This window comes from Octopus sinensis, linkage group LG7 (assembly GCF_006345805.1).
Source record: "Octopus sinensis linkage group LG7, ASM634580v1, whole genome shotgun sequence".
Classification (NCBI taxonomy): domain Eukaryota; kingdom Metazoa; phylum Mollusca; class Cephalopoda; order Octopoda; family Octopodidae; genus Octopus; species Octopus sinensis.
In genome coordinates, this window is record NC_043003.1 from 69,544,705 (window position 1) to 69,562,762 (window position 18,058).

At 37.5% G+C, this 18,058-nt stretch overlaps 1 protein-coding gene across 3 annotated transcripts in view; it reads right to left on the bottom strand.

Moving 5' to 3' along the window:
- Nucleotides 1-18,058, bottom strand: part of LOC115213919 — a 186,512-nt gene that overhangs the window by 158,415 nt on the left and 10,039 nt on the right. For all 3 annotated transcript variants that reach the window (XM_029782905.2, XM_029782907.2, XM_029782906.2), the window contains one exon: nucleotides 6,982-7,039. In XM_029782905.2, the coding sequence (XP_029638765.1) occupies nucleotides 6,982-7,039 (58 nt within the window). The remainder of the gene's footprint in view (nucleotides 1-6,981; nucleotides 7,040-18,058) is intronic.

Sequence of the window (18,058 nt, forward strand, 5' to 3'; positions counted from 1 at the left end):
AAGGACCTGGGTATCTTGGTGGATTCCTCCTTTTCGCCTTCGGCCCAGTGCGTCCATGCTGCCAACAAAGCACGCGGAATTCTGTTTTTGATTCGACGGTCATTCGGAATGCTCACAGCAGCCATATTCCTGCCACTCTATATCACGCTGGTGAGACCCATATTGGAGTACGGGATTCAAGCCTCTTCTCCTTATCTCCTCAAAGACATACAGCACCTCGAAAGAGTCCAGAGGCTGGCTACCCGCATGGTTCATGGTCTCAAAAATTTGTCCTACAAAGAAAGGCTGAGGACGCTCGACCTTTATTCTCTTGAAAAACGCCGCCGCCGTGGTGATCTCATTCTCGCCCACAACATCATAAGCGGGAAGTGTAACCTCTCGAAAGAGCTGTTCTTCACTCCTGCTCCGGAGCGTCGGCTGCGGGGTCATTCCGAAAAGCTCTACCTGCGACGATTTCATCTCAATCGAAGGAGAGGAGTTTTCTCCGTCCGGGTTGCGGATCCGTGGAACAAGCTGCCAGACGAGATGGTGAAGATGCCGACGACCGCTTTGTTCAAAGCCTCTCTGGACCTCAAGTGGCCTGAACTCTTTACATGAACACCACCCTGTACTTAACTCCATGTCCCCCTACATGGCCTTGCTATTTGCTTTTGAGCCAAATTAACTAACTAACTAACTAACTAACTAACATATCTTTTGTTTTACAGACAATGACTAGTTTCGGTCATTGGACTGTGGCCATGCTGGGGCATCACCTTGAAGCATTTAGTTGAATAAATCAATCCCAGCACTTATTCTATTGATCTCTTTTGCCAAACTACTAAGTTATAGGATGTAAACAAACCAACACCAGTTGTCAAGTGGTAGAAGGAGACAGTGCTAGCACGGAAAACGGACGTTAAACGATGATGATGATGATGATGATGATATATATATATATACACACACACACACATATGCATACACACATGCACAGGAAGGCTTCCACACAGTTTCTGCTAACCAAATTCACTCACAAGGTGTTGATTGGCCCAGGGCTATAGTAGCAGACACTTGTTCAAGGTATTGTGCAATGGGACCGAACCTAAAACAATGTGGTTGTAAAGTGAGCATCTTAACCACAAAGCCAAGCCTACACCTTCAGAGAAACAGATGTGTGATATCTAATGTCAGAACAAGTAGTTAACCATATATCAAATTTGGTTGGAATCTAATTTCACATATGAACAGACTATTTACCGGGTAACTACAACTGCTCAAATCAGCAACTAAATCTCCATGGATCCCACCTTACCAATTTAAAAGAAGGACACTACTTAGTGCAGTCCTAGACACAATATATCTTGAAAAGAATAAAGGGATGGACTGTCACAGCTGGAACACAATTTAATCTTAAATCAGACCTAACATATGCTTAACAATTACAGGTCTTTACCAATGCAAAAAAGAAAAAAATTATACACATAGGCACTGGAGTGGCTGTGTGGTAAATAGCTTGCTTACCAACTATATAGTTCCGGGTTCAGTCCCACTGCATGGCACCTTGGGCAAGAGTCTTCGACTACAGCCTCGAGCCAACCAAAGCCTTGTGAGTGGATTTGGTAGACGGAAACTAAGAGAAGCCCGTTGTGTGTGTGTGTGTGTGTGTGTGTGCTTGTGTGTCTGCTTTTTTCCCCCCTCCACTATCGCTTGACAACCGATGTTGGTGTATTTACGACCCCGTAACTTAGCAGCTAGGCAAAAGAGACCAACAGAATAAGTCCTAGAGTCGATTTGTTCGACTAGAGGTGGTGCTCCAGCATGGCCACAGTCAAATGACTGAAACGAATCAAAGAATAATACATTAAAGAAATACAAGATTGTATCTCTAAGAAGACTGGCAAGAAAGGACTGGATAGAAGAAGATGGAAAAGATTAGAGTAATTATAAAGGAATACATCAACAGCAACAAGTGAATGCATCATGGACAATATGAGACATGCCAAAGAGTTAAAAGACAGTAAAAATGAAGTTCTAGTAAAAAGTGTTACTGAATAGAATATTGATAGCATCTGTCGCTAATAATCATTTTTTTAATAATATGTTCCACTGGCTATTCAGGACAGCAGAGCCTGATTAGGCACTGAGATTCTATGTATATCAATAGTGAGATATTGCAGCTATCTCCCTACCAATGACAGGACCAGGGAAGGCCAAAACCATGTGATCAGGTAGTGGTGGTAGCAGGTGATTTTTCTCTCACTGGTAATTTAAACAAGAGTTCATATGCACCAAAAGCCCATATGGAGGGGGTGTCCCTCATAGTAACTATCACAGTATAGTGTGTTCTAACACAACACTCACTTTTAAGTGGGGAAAAATACTACCTTTTGGTATTAAAAATGCTTCTGTTGCTAATAATTATCTAAACGATGCTTGTTCTTCATTCACCTTTGATAAATGGAGCTTTGGCCAGGAGGAATTTAGGCCATCAGTTGGTACCCAACAATCACTGTATGTTTCAACCCTGAACTTTAATGCCTGCCCGTTGGTGGGTCAGCAGTGGTGGCTAAATCACTGTTTATTGTCTCCTCCTGGCTTTCAGCTTAATTCCTCTCCCTTGCTCTGTTTCTGTTGCCTCTTCAATCGTGCATGCAGCTACCTTTTGCTCTTTTATTCTTATTCCAAAAAAAAAAAAGGTAGCTGTACACAGGAAAGGAGAAATTTAATAATACAACACAAGAGTAAACATAAATAGAGGTTGTTAAAAGAACTGCAAACATGATTATTCTATTTGTTTGAGATAATGGTCAATCAATTTTAGTTCAAGACATTCTGAATGGTCATCTGAAAATGTTACTGAAGAATCTTACTTAATCACACGTTAGTCAATATTCAAATGGTACTCGTAAGACCAGTAGAAATGGCAAGATGGCAGTGTATGTCAGTATGACCTGGTAATGAGTTTTACAGAAAAGAAAGATATGGTCAGAGTGTAAGACATAGAACACACAGCTCTTCTACCTTACAACGGAATACAACTTTTATGAAAAGATTAAGCATTAACCCTTAAAGGGTGGGAAAGGTTTGCATTGAATGCATGTACCAAACAAGCAAGAAACAAAAAATATCTTAAGGATAAGTTTTATACTTATTTTCACTTTAAATAGGTACAAAAACCATGAAAATGATATTTTAACTCTTCAATTATAAAAATAAAGACAAAAGGGCAATAAAAGAACTGTGAAGTTCCTAAATTTAATGTTTTTTTTAATAAATTGGAAAAAAATCGGTTTACTATTTTCATCTAAAGTTAGAAGTGTCATTTTCTTCTGTGCTATCTAAAGCATCATCATCATCATCATCTGCTTCATTTGATGATGAAGGAAATCCAGAAAAAACTTCATTGCTATATAAAATCTTCTATTTGCAGCTCGATCTCTCCCATCAATAAGGAACACTTACGCTTAGGTGTATTTGACAAAGTAGATGCTCAGGTGTCAAGTGATGATGGCTGCATCCACATAAAATTTTTGAAATATCAGTTTATGATGTTCAGTTCTCTAATGAAACATCAATTGATGAGATTTACCATTTAAGGGTTAATGCCTATTACAAAGCATTTTATATTCATCTCATCTTACTTCAAAGAGGAGAAAATTTCACAAACTGAAAGGAACTTAAATAATAAATTAAGTTTCAACATTTTGAGGAGAAATTTATTCAAGAGGCTTTCAGTTTGTGAATTTAAATGCTTCACTCCTGTCCTGAGATTTAGTTCAAAACCTGCTACACACAGTCATTGTGATGTATCTTGATCAAAGACCATAACTCTGCTTAACTGTCAAGATGGGCAATAAATTCAGTTCATATTTCGTGAATGCTTCTCATTTAGGAGATCTAATAGAAAAATTAATTCTTCTCCAACAAAACTATCCCTCCCAGGTTCAGTAAAGCTAGAGCCAGGCATGAGCTCCCATGAGTACACATAAAAATAAACTGAGCACATATTTTTGTAAGCATAATTGCAATGCCAAACACAGTTATTCAAACTGTCATAAATTTGTTACAGACATTATTAAAGAAATATTCCATGAGTATAAAAGATAGATAGCAGTCATGGTCAAAATGCAGGTCACATGTGGCCACTTTTGGGCTTCTGAATGGAACACCTAATTTCATATCTATATAGAATGAATAAAGTAATCATTCCTCTCAGAAAGCTGTATTCCATGCATCCTTGTTATGACAGTGGTATGGCATCATGAAACTGGGAAACATGTGAAAACAAGTTACTGGTGCTACATGTGTTCAAATTATACACCCAAAATCTATTATGTCTACTCTTGTGTCCAATGACTACTGGTTGCCCTAGCCTATGTGTCTACGGCAAGCTGAAGTAAAATCAATCACTGCATTATCTCCTTTGATTTGCTTGATTCTTCCTGCTGCTGATTAGAATATGTGACTTGATGTCATCCTGATGCAGACATCAAGAAAAAAGGAGGGTTAAAAAGCACTCCCTGTAGGATACCAGTAATTAATGTAAGACTATCTCTTATATAGCTATCTCTTTTTATATAGTATTTTGAGAACAATAGTAGCACATGTCTAGTCCATGACTAAATCATAGCAATGAAACATTGAATACCAGAGTGCTTCACATTCTACCCATCACCTTATTTTGTAAAGGAGTAAAAAAAAAAAAAAAAGAATGGTTATTTCAAGGAGTATTTTATGAGACAAGAAAACATTTTTAAATACATATTGTTTAGATTTTTAAAAACAGTTTTTAGTTACAAATTTTATGTATAAAAACTTATGTAATCACGTTGTTGTTGTTCCTTCTCAAGCCATGCCTGGCTCATAAGGGCTGGTTTCCAAGTTTCATCGGTGTATAGGTTCCCCACCTGGACGGGATGCCAGTCTGTCTCAGGTGAGCTGCTAGATGCAGGAGGAAAGAGTGAGAGAAAGTTGTGGCAAAAGAGTCAACAGAAGTTTGCCAATGCCTTCTGCCAGAGCCATGTGGAGCTTAGGTGTTTCACTGATAAACACACACATTGCCCAGTCTGAGGTTTGAACCCACAAACCCTCGACAGTGAGTCCACTGCTCTAACCATTAGGCCATGTGCCTCCACTATGTAATCCTAGTTTTTTTTTGTTTTTTTTTTTTAATGTGATGGTTTGGAAGTTATAAGAAGTCAAGATATATCCCAGTTTCATATAACAAATTAAATATTTGAATTAAGGATAAATTTACAAGTTTTAATTAAATGAAGAATATTTGAACAGATTTTGTTTTGTACATATATTTGGGAAAATTTAATAAATGAACTAAAAACATTTTTGCAAATACAATGATGCCAAACAGTTATTGCAACTGTCACAAATTTGTTACAAGCATAAAAGATATATTCTAAAGGGCATTCTCTGAAGCTATAAAACCATTCAAGAATCTTCCTTCCATTTAGCATAGTAGTAAACCAGGTCACCATTGATATTCTTCAAAAAACTCTCTAATCTAGTGAGAGTTATGTACTCAAGACTTCATAATATTTATGGTAGAAACAACAACAAGCATAACATTTTCAAATTTTACAGTGAGAATAAATTTTCTTGAAATATGCAATGAATTCTTGCATGTCACTGTTTACTAAATTCAAAGAAATTAATTGATCTTAATATGGACAGAAAACATATTTTAGGCCCAATCATTACAGGGGTCCTCCATCTGTTGCTACAATGACAAGACTTTCAAATGGGAAATTCAACTTTGTTGTTGCTTTCTTCAATTCTTCATAAATGTTATATCTTGAAATGTCTTTCATTGTCTGAAGAGCAAGTAATTCTTAGATAATATTCAATGATTTATCAATACCACATATGAAAATTGCTGGTTGGTCCAAATCAGATATATCTGCTGTTATCAATAGCCAGTGGAAAGGAATCACATTCTCTTATTTTTCCTGACAGTGTACCTTCAATATCTGCTGCAATTTCTTCAACCTGTCTTTAATAATACGTAACGTATCAAAGCAACAGCATATGTTAATCACACTTCCACCAGTGTTTTCCTATTTCTAAGGCAGAGGTTTTTTCATATGGTCTTCCATAGTGAAAATGGCCAACATACCTTCAATGAAAAATTGCCCTATATTGTTTTTTGGGGAGGGTAGTGTGGCCCACCTTATGATGAGACAGATTTCCTGCAGCTACTGACCAAAATCGGTTGTCCACGCCTAATATATTCCTTATGTAAGCTATAGAAAAATATTCTATGATAAAGCTAGCAGGAAAATTTTCAGAAGACACTTTCATTGACAGACAATATACAATTTAATTCCAGTTATAAAACAACATCTATAATAAAGAAAGTAACCTCTTTAAGGATGAAATATTTGTTTTTTTATCCACTGTTTTTAATACAAATTAATAAATCTAATTTATTTTGTAGGAGTGAAAGAGTTTTAGATAACTATAGCCACTTAACTACATATTTTCACTTCATCTTGAAGAGAAGACATCTACATCAATATATTAATATTTAAGTGCTATTTCCTTCCCAGACTTCAACTACTAGAAATACTCATAATGACTATAATTTGCAAAAAGGAAATACACTGATTAAAAGAGGTGGCATTAAGTATATAAAAACGATGCTAAACCAGGCTGTTTTAATGCTATTTAATTGTACAAGAAAGCTGCCAACTTATAATGGTTAAATAGCTGCTCAATATATTTTATAAATGTTTCTTTCCACAACTTTATACATACGACTCGCAATCTTTGATCCTGTTCCAATGAAGCAAACACTTTTATAAACAAATTATCATAAGAGATTCACTCAAATGTTGTACTTTAAAACAAAAAAAAAACTTGTTTAATTTCAAAATATAATTACATTACCGATTAAATATATTAAGGAAAAAAAAACTTGTAAAAAGCCAAGGAGAAAAGCCAGTGATCTGAGAAACTAAAAACTGATTAAACATGAATACTTACTCCACATAATAAAAAACACCTTCTGGGGTAATACTCAATTCCCAGCCACTAGGGAGATCTGCAAAAACAAATGGTATTCATAAAGAATTATAAAAAAGAAATTAAAACCAAAGTTTTAGAATATAATCCACTACAAACTTTAAAGTTATTTCCTGTCTCAAGTGGATTCAACATAAATTAATAGATGCTACTTTAGCGTGCAGTCTACATGGTCATTTACATTTTAGCAGGCAGTCTGACCCTAATCTTCAACCAGATCAGACCATTTAACAGCATAAGACTATCAATACAGCAGTAGACTGCATGCTAAAGTAACACCAATTAATATATAATAAGTCTATCTTGAGACATGATTTTATTATTTTTCAATGTTTCTGTGAAACAAGATGCTAATTGCATTGGTGCTTTTACTTTTATTCTATTTCTTCTTTGCATTGGCCTGCAGCCATGCTGGAGCACCATCTTGAAGCGTTTAGTCAAACAAATCAATCCCAGTGCATTTCTTTTTTTTTTTAAGTCTGGTACGTATTCTGTCAGTCTAATTAGCTAAACTGCTAAGTTACAGAGACATAAACAAACCAACTATGATCATCATGTAGTAGACACACATATACACACAAAGATACACAGTTTCCATCAATCAAATTCACTCACAAGGCATTGGTCATTGGTCAGACCATAGTTACAGTAGAAGATACCTCAAGGTTCTGCACAGTGGGACTGAACCTGAAACTACTTGATTACAAAGCAGGCTTCTTAGCCACATAGCCATGCGCCTGTGCAACAGCTGATTGTGACAGCTTGTAAAAATCTATTCAGAGTAAAGGAATGAAAATGTCAGGTTGTACTGAGTTTAATAAAAATGGATCTTTATAGGTGCCAGCATGGCTGTGTGGTAAGAAGTTTGTTTCCCAACCACATGGTTCCAGATTCAGTCCCACTGCATGGCACCTTGGGTGAGTGTCTTCACCTATAGCTTCAGGCCAACCAAAATCTTGTGAGTGAAACTGAAAGCCTATCATATGTGTATGTGTGCATGCATGTATGTGCATGTGTGTGTGTGTGTGCGTATACAGAGAGGGTGAAAGATGTGTCAGTCTTTGTCTCCCATCAGCACTTGACAATCATGTTGGCATGTTCATGTACCTGTAACTTAACAGTTCAACAAAAGTGGTTGATAAAAAATAAATACTGGGGTTGATTCATTCAACATAAAAATTCTTCGAGGTGGTGCCCTAGCATGGCCATAAGATAAAAGATGGAAGATATATCTATGTATATGTGTCTGTGTTTGTTCCCCGCCACTGCTTGACAACTGGTGTTGGTTTGTTTAAATCCCTTTACCATAACAGTTTAACAAAAATGATTGATAGAATAAATACAAAGCTTAAAAAGAAAGCAAATACTAATGTTTCAATTGACTAAAAATTCAAGGCGATGCACCAGCATGGCCACAATCTAATGACCAAGACAAATAAAAGATAAAAATATTTTTGTTACCAAAGACATGTAAACAGTCCTACAATTACAGTCTTAGAAAAAGGAAATTGTGCTTATAATTCAATCCAAATGATTATATATGACATAAGTTAATTTAATTGTGGTCAAGTGAAAAGGTTGTAAAGCATTCTTGTTGACCAGGAGCTAAATATATTTATTAACTCCTCACTTTAACATATCTGGCCAGCAATTTCGTTTCTACTCCTCTCTTTCCCTTGTTTTTGTCACTGAACTGCTGTCATGCTGAGGCATTGCGTTGAAGGGTCTGAATCAAAGAAATTTCCATCCACCCATCCATCCACTCCCACATGTTTGGATTTTTCCTTTCACACTGTGGTGGTGCCACAGACAAAGCACCCATGCCACGAACAAGCACGAACAAGCACGGGCCACAAACAAGGCGCCCGTGCCACAAACAAGACGCCTGTGCCACAAACAAAGCACCTGTACTGGAGCCACAGACAAAGCAGCCGTTCTGGAGCAACAGACAAAGTGCCCATACTGGAGCCACACACAAAGCGCCCTCTACTGGAGCCACAGACAAATCGCCCGTACTGGAGCCACAGACAAATCGCCCGTACTGGAACCACAGACAAAGCGCCCATACTGGAGCCACAGACAAATTGCCCGTACTGGGGCCACAGACAAAGCACCCATACTGGAGCCACAGACAAAGCACCCGTACTGGAGCCACAGACAAAGCACCCATGCTGGTGTCACATATTAAGTACCTGTGCAGGTATCACATAAAGCACCCACATCATGCAGATGTCACATATAAAGCACTCATGCTGGTGCCTCATAACAATCACCCAATACACTGTACAATGGTTAGCATTAGGAAGGGTATCCAGCTGTAGAAACCATGCCAAAACAGACAATTGGAGCCTGGTGCAGCTCAGCTAGCCAGCTCTTCTCAAACCATCCAACCCATGTCAGCATGAAAAACAGCCATTACTTGATGGTGATTAAGATTCTCCTTAAATAAGATGCCAGTCCATTGCAAGATTCAAAGCTAGCAATTTTGAAGCGAGTGGGGAAGTTGATTACATTAAATCCCAGTACTTCACTGGTACTTTATTTTATTGCCCCTGAAGAAATGAAAGGCAACATTCACCTGAGTGGGATTTGAACTCGGGACATAAGTGCGAGAAGAAATGCCGCAGGGCATCCTGTCTAGTGTGCTGACAATTCAGCCAGAAATTAGGCCAGTAGTAAATGATATTCAAGTTGAAGGTAAGATCATATCTTTAAAACTAAAACAAAAGGAGTTGTGAGAGAGGAAGGATAGATAAAATCAAATCAGGAGAAGCTACACAAAGCACCTGTTTAAACTATAACGAGGGTAGATAGATAGATACAGATGATAAGTTGACTATTAACAACTAATTCTTTATGAGAAGGAATAAAAACCTCCAAATGGAATTTATAAGCAAGACACAAAATAAATAAAATATAAAGCTTTATGATTTCATATCTCCAAACAGATTGCAGAAATAGACTATTTTCAATATGTCTTTTATAGCTTACAAACTGAAATTAACACATAAAAATACTGAAATAAGTAAACAAAGAAATTTTTAAATATACAAGACACCTCAAGGAATAAATGAAAAATACAGATAAAACTAGACTGATAAGATATATGCTTCACAACCAAGTTGTAGATCTGGGTTTTAATCCAAATGTACAACAGCATTTTTATTGCACTTTTATTGCAGTCTGGAGTAGACGAATGCCTTGTAAGAGAATCATCATCATCATCGTTTAACGTCCGTTTTCCACGCTAGCACAGGTTGGACGGTTCAACCGGGGTCTGGGAAGCCAGGGGCTGCTCCAGGCTCCAGTCTGATCTGGCAGAGTTTCTACGGCTGGATGCCCTTCCTAACGCCAACCACTCCGCGAGTGTAGTGGGTGCTTTTTACGTGCCACCTGCACAGGTGCCGGGGGGGGGGAGTCCATTGTATACATATATATACACACACACATATATATATATGTGAGGGTGAGTCAAAAAGTAATGCCGTTTTGTATAGGACAGGTATAATTACCAACATAGGAACATGTATCATGCATCAAAATGAAGCTGGTCCTCTGTGGATCACATACCTACTTCTCAGCATAGTCACTGTTTCTCTCAATAGCAATGTTCCACCTTCGAATGAAAGCATGTATCCCCGCCCCATAAAATTCTGTTGACTGTTCTTTGAGCCACTTCTTCACTACAGTTTACACTTCCTCGTCACTGGAATAATTTAGCGCCTTCCGACTATCATCTCTTCGGCCCCATGAAAGAGGATTTGAGAGACAAACATTCCAATGACAAGGAAGTGAAAACTGTATTGAAGGAGTGGCTCAAAAAAGTCAACAGAAGTTTACTGGGTAGGGATACATGCTCTCATTCAAATGTAGAATATTGCTATTGAGAGAAACGATGACTATGTTGAAAAGTAGGGATGTGATCCACAGAGGATCAGCTTCATTTTGATGTATGATACATGTTCCTGTGTTGGTAATTATACCTGTCCTAAACAAAATGGCATTACTTTTTGACTCACCCTCGTATATACATATGTGTGTATATGTTTGTGCTTCTTTGTCCTCACATCATGTGAAAGTTATAAATGAGTCATTGTCATCCATTTCCAATATACTGCAAAATTTGTCTGGCTCTGGGGAAATATAAAGTTACTTAGAACTAGATGGGTGTTGACAACACAAAGCGTATCTGGTTGTAGGAAATCTGCTTCAATAAACTGTCTGACCTATGCAGAGATGGAAAGGATGAAGTTAAAGCAATGATGATAATGATGATGATGAAGTGATGGTTGAAGCCGTTTTAACTTTAGAGAAATCAAAGCAGTCAAAATTCTTTAGGAAACTTCAAGTATTTTAGTTCTGTAACTACTTGTTTTGTTCTTATTCCCATATTATTCTTCAACTGCCTTACTTGATGGCATAAATGCACAGACACATTAGAAGCAACCCAATTCCAGTTGCACATATTCAGGAAAATTTTCAAAGTGTATTAAAGAATATCATATTTAAAGAATCTCACAATACATAAAGTATTACAAAAGTACCATAACAATAGCAGAAAATATTATCATCATCATCACCATCATTGTTTAACGTCCGTTTTCCATGCTGCCATGGGTTGGATGGTTTGACTGGGGGTCTGGAAAGCCAGGAGGTTGCACCAGGCACCAGTCTGATATGGCAATGTTTCTACAGCTGGATGCCATTCCTAACGCCAACCACTCCAAGAATGTAGTGGATGCTTTTTATGTGCCACAAGCACAGGGACCACAGGGACTGGCATCGACCACAATGGGATGGTGCTTTTTACGTGTCACTGGCACAGAAGCCAGTCGGGGCAAAGGGGCTGGCATTGACCACATTAAAGTTTAATATTATTATTATTATGGAGTTAAGGCAAGAGCTGGCAGAAACATTAGCACGCCGGGCGAAATGCTTAGCAGTATTTCGTCTTGTCTTTATGTTCTGAGTTCAAATTCTGCTGAAGTCAACTTTGCCTTTCATCCCTTCTGGGTTGATAAATTAAATACCAGTTATGTACTGGGGTTGATTTTATCGACTGGTCCCCTCCCAAAATTTGAGACCTTGTGCCTAGAGTAGAAAAGCTTATGGAGTTAGGGGGGACCATCTAGATCAGTGGTTCTCAACCAGGGTCCACATGACCCTTAGGGATTCATATAAGAATCTATCTGCAATGAATTGGTTATGTTTCTACAATACAGAAAATATGAAAAAATTTTTATATAATACAGGCGCAGCATGGCTATGCATAAGTGCAGTGTGGCTGTGTGGTAAGAAGCTTGCTTACCAAACAAATTGTTCCCAGTTCAGTTCCACTGTGTGGCACCTTGGGCAAGTGTCTTCTACTATAACCTCAGGCTGACCAATGCCTTGTGAGTGGGGTTGGCAGATGGAAACTGAAAGAAGCTCATCGTGCGCGCATGTGTGTGAGTGCATACGTGTGTGTACATGTGTGCATATGCATGCATGTGCACGTGTGTATGTGTGTATATGTATGTATGTGCGTGTATGTATGTGTGTCCTCTCTCACCATCGCTTGATAACCAATGTTAGTCTGTTTATATCCCCATAACTTAGCGGTTCAGCAAAAGAGACTGATAGAATAAGTGCTAGACTTACAAAAAATAAGTCCTGATATCAATTTGTTCAACTAAAGACAGTGCTCCAGCATGGCCGTAGTCGAATGACTGAAATGACTCAATTCCTAGTAATATTTAATAAAAACATAGGATTATTTTTAAATGGCTGTGAGGGTGCAGTAGAGCAAAATAGGAATCAAAGGGATCCCTAGGGAAAAAATGGTTGAAAATCACTGGTCTCGATTAAAATTAGCCTATAGTAATGAGCGTCAGGGATACAATTAATTTAATGAAGGCCCAACATGCAAACAGAACCGGGAGTGAATTTTTTTCAGACAGTTTTAGAAATAAAATACATCTTATACAACATCAAATACAGTAAATATTTATAATATTGACCTAACCTTGCCAACTAAGTAAATAACACACTTTCCTATTAAGTTGGATTATTTGCTTGATTAGCTGGCTACACTACTTGAATAACGAGGACAGAAGTTGTGCAAAATGGTAGCAGATGATACATAAAACAAAAGAGATCAACTAAAACTTAGGTTAAGACAAAATCAAACCTTGTAAAGTAGGTCTCACTTCAGATGAGAAACAAACAAACACACACACTATATATATATATATATATAAATTGTTACGTAATGGAAAAGAAAGTCTGTTTAATATGTTGCTGAATTCCCACAGTATATGGGGTAGTCAACAGATGTCATAAAATACACTTTATATTTCAAATTATTGACCTCGATGAAAACATGCTTTTTCATAGCCATTTCATGACAGACACTGTCAAAAGAATTCCAAATCATCAAAGTATCATTGATTTTCTTTTTTATTTTTTTATTCTATGTATTTCTTGCAAACATTTGTCCTGTTGATGTAAAACATCTGCTTCCTATGTCCAAGCAATATGGAAATACAAGCTATGAATCAATATTAACCGATGTTGCTTTTTTTTTTTTCTTCGTTTCCTTTTTTTTATATTTGTCTTATTCCCCACTTTTTTTTCATAGAAGTCATCACAGAAAAATGCATTTGCTTTGCAAACAACATTATCAAGTCATATATTGAAAACTGTGTGTAAAACAAACAAAATTTTTTAACAAAAGACTAAAAGGAACTTCTTACAAAAATTAAGAGTATTTATGAACCAATTAAATAATATTTTTATGAAGCAATTAACCAGAGACCTTTCTATTGAGACAAAATCAACGTTAAATGAAACTTATCTGATACTTATCGTGGCACTCTGTCGGTTACAATGACAAGGGTTCCAGTTGATCCGATCAACAGAACAGCCTGCTCGTGAGATTAACATGCAAGTGGCTGAGCACTCCACAGACATGTGTACCCTTAACGTAGTTCTTGGGGAGATTCAGTTTGACAGAACTCAGAACACGAAGACAGACGAAATACCACAAAGCATTTTGCAAGGCATGCTAACTATTCTATTATAGGCACAGGGCCTGAATTTTTGGGGGAGGGGAGAGCCAGTCGATTAGATTGACCCCACAAGTGTGCAACTGTTACTTAATTTATTGACCTCTGAAAGGATGAAAGGCAAAGTTGACCTCGGGACACAATTTGAACTTAGAATGTGAAGACGGACGAAATACCACAAAGCATTTTGCATGGCATACTAACAATTCTGCCAGCTCGCCACCCTAACAACAACAATAATAATAATAATAATAATGAAATTACTGTGTGTAGTGCTCAGGTGCACTACAACTCATCAAAGGTGTAAGTACAGTACATAGAATTATATACAAAAGTCAGGAAAGTGAACAGTGTATGAGTTATGATAGACGTGTGTGCATGCATATGGAGGCGGGATATAGGTAACAGCTGCAGTGGTGTGCAAACACTGGGGTTATAAATCTATGCAATGGTTAAAGACAGAGGTGGGGAAAGATTTTGGTTTTAAGTCCAAAATAATTCTTCCTACAACAGGTACAAGGTCTGAAATTTAGGGGCAGGGGGATAGTTGATTAGTTCGATTATTCACAAAGCATTGGTTGACCTAAGGCTTTGGTAGAAGACATGCCCAAGGGATCATGCAGTTGGACTGAACCCAAAATGACAAGCCTCTTTTGTCTCCTATGTAGCCTGCCAGAGGACCATGGTTTAAAATGCTGAATCTTCCTTCGTTTCTTCCTATCATCATCATCATTTAACGTCCGTTTTTCCATATAGGCATGCATTGGACAGTCTGACTGGAGACTGACAAGTCAGAAGGCTGCAACAGGCACCAATCTGATCTGGTAGTTTCTACAGCTGGATGCCCTTCTCAATGCCAACCACTCCAAGAGTGTAGTGGGTCCTTTTTACATGCCACCTGCACAGAAGCCAGTCAGTCAGCACTGGCATCGGCCACGTTTGGATGGTGCTTTTTACATGCCACCAGCACAGGAGTCTGTTGCAGGGTGCTCAGCATAAAAATTAACTTGTATACATATCTTCTTTTATAGGTTTTCATTTTCTTTGTTCCTGAAATCTTTTTGGACAATTTCTTTAAACAATAGATTTAACAACATTGCATAGATGTAGTTATGTAGTTAAGAGGCGTGCTTCCCACGAACTTGTGGTTCCAGATTCAGTCCTACTGCTTGGTACTTTGGGCAAAAGTCCTCTACTATAGCCTAAGACCAATCAAATCCTTTGACAGGATTTGGTAGATGGATGCTGTAAGAAGCCCATTGTGTGTGTGTGTGTGTGTGTGTGTGTGTGTACACATACATACTCCTATCTTAATGACATATAATGGTTGCAAACAAGCATCAGTGTCAAAGAAGCAATGTCTGGCCATGGAGGAATAACTTTACCAGCTAGAAAATTCCAGCTGATTCATGCAATCATGGAGAAATAGAATCAAGTGATGATAATGGATACAGCCATGAAGAATGTTAGAAGCTAATTTAAAACATAATGGTTGACAATTTAAAAACTTTTTCTCATAATTCTTTAGGAATTGTATAAATAATTCAATAGAGAATGACAACTCATTTAAATAAGTAAATATCATGAGTTTAATATAAAGATTTTTGATGACTTAGACATCTGAATTTTGGAGTTATTAAGAAATGAATGTCTTGATAGTATCAACATTCTTCCAAATAAAAATACAAATTCTTCAAAGATGCTTTGATATTTAAAACAGAAAGACTTATTTTGAAGCATTTAAAAAAAAATCCTGCTCTTGCAGTGACACATGGGTTTTGACACAAGGGCTTTATGATGGTTGATATAAACATGAACCTTTCGAGGAGACAAAATTACATACCTATTAAGCAAGTCCTTGCAAAAAATTAAAATTGCATTTCATATAAAAGCAGTCTTCAATTTCCCTTTCAGCATTTTAATATCCACTTTTCTATGCTTGCATGGGTCAGACAGAGTTTATTGAGGCAGATTTTCTATAGCCAGATGCCTCAACTGTTTCCAAGTAAGGTGATATTTCTCCACAGCCAGCCATGTTTATGCAGAATATTGGAAATGTGTGAAATTGCTTGTATAATAGTGACACTCATTTACAAGGAGACACACATACACGCACGCTACTTTTAGTTTCCATTGACTAAATCCATTCACAAGAATTTGATCAGCCAGGGGCTATACAAATAAAAAAAAACATTTCCCCAAAGCGTAGTATTGTGGGACTGAAACCAAAACCATGTGGTTGGGAAGCAAACTTCTTAAACACACAACCATGCCTGCACCTTCATATATGGTAACCACTCGAGTGCAGGTTTCTAAATATGTGAACCTTTCAAAACACATCTGATACTCAGATTAGAGATGACCTTCAAAAGAATTGCATGGTCTTCACTATCAAATGTAACGAAGAGATAAAATGACGAAGGTGTAGAGATAAACTGCAGAACCTGAGACTTAAGAGATGAGATTAATCCAAAATATTACTTAAATATAACATTCTTCACCAAAATGCAACTGTTTCTATCATCATCATTTAACAACCATGTTCCATGCTAGTAAGAGTTGGATGGTTTCAGGGCCAAACAGGTCCAAGGACTGCATCCTGCTCCAGTGTCTGCTTTAGTATGATTTCTATGGCCTGATGCACTTCTGAATGCCAATCACTTGACAGCGTGTACTAGGTGCTTTTTTTCATACCACCAGCACTAATGAGGCTGCCATGCAGCTTGCAAGACTACAGAATCAGAACTGGGGTGGTGGAGTGGTCAGCATTATGCCATGAGAAGAGAGGTTGAAGTATGCAAAGGCATAGGTGAGTAGGGCAGAATGAGAAGAGCAGGATGAGAAGGGGCTTTTGACTTTTTATAATACTCATGCTGGTGCCATGTAAAAATCACTGGTGCCATATTAAAATCACTGGTGCCATATTAAAATGTACTGGTGCCAAAACTGAATGGAACTAAGTGCAGCTCTCTGGCTTGCCAGCTCCTGTCAAATTGTCCAACCCATGCCAGCATGGAAAATGGATGTTAAATGATGATGGTGATGATGAATATCATTATGCTTGTAATAAAGAATAAGTATTTCATGCTATACTTCACACTTAATCAATTGCTGTTTTTTTGCAGCGGCAGGAGTAATATTTTTTATGACTTTGTAGGACCAACAAATCTACTGTTGTTTTCAGTATGTTTTCAACCATAACATTGAAGGTAAAAATTTTTTTTCTCCAAAACCACCCGGATATGTAATATAAAACTTGGTTGAAATCAACATTGCTTTTCAGTTTATTGCAAAATATATAACAATACGAAAAATCAACACTTTGGTTTATCTATGACTTTGAAATTTCATAAGAATGAGTGTATAATCTCTCTATATATATACACACATAAAAAAAAAACTAATACAATTATATTGTGTAAAAATGTGTACCACTAGTAAAGATAAATAGGTCGAGTGGATATCATCATCATCGTTTAATGTCTGTTTTCCAGAGGTCTCAGTCTTTCGTCATTGCCTCTGTGAGGCCCAACATTCAAAGGTCACTGGTCATGAGTTCAATCTGTTGTAGGGGTTTCACAACAATTTATTATACATTTCATCATCATCATCAAACTCTGAATATTTCCGTGATGAACCCTAGCTCTCATAGGACCAGTCACCCAGATATTATGTTGTATAATAGACCAAGATTGCAACATTCACCCTGGACAGGACGCCAGCCCATTGCAGGGTCACTCATTTACAGTTGAGTGGACTGGAGCAACATGAAACAAAGGGTTTTACTCAAGAACACAACTCATTACATGGTCTAGGAATCAAAACCATGATCTCATGATTGCCAGTGCAGTACCCTACCCACCAGGCCATATACCTTCACCATCCTACATTTCCAAGTTCTTTTAACTCTTTAGCATTTAAGCTGACCAAATCCAGCCCAAATATTTTAATCGATTTAAGGCCAAACTGGTCATATCTGGCTTCTCACACCT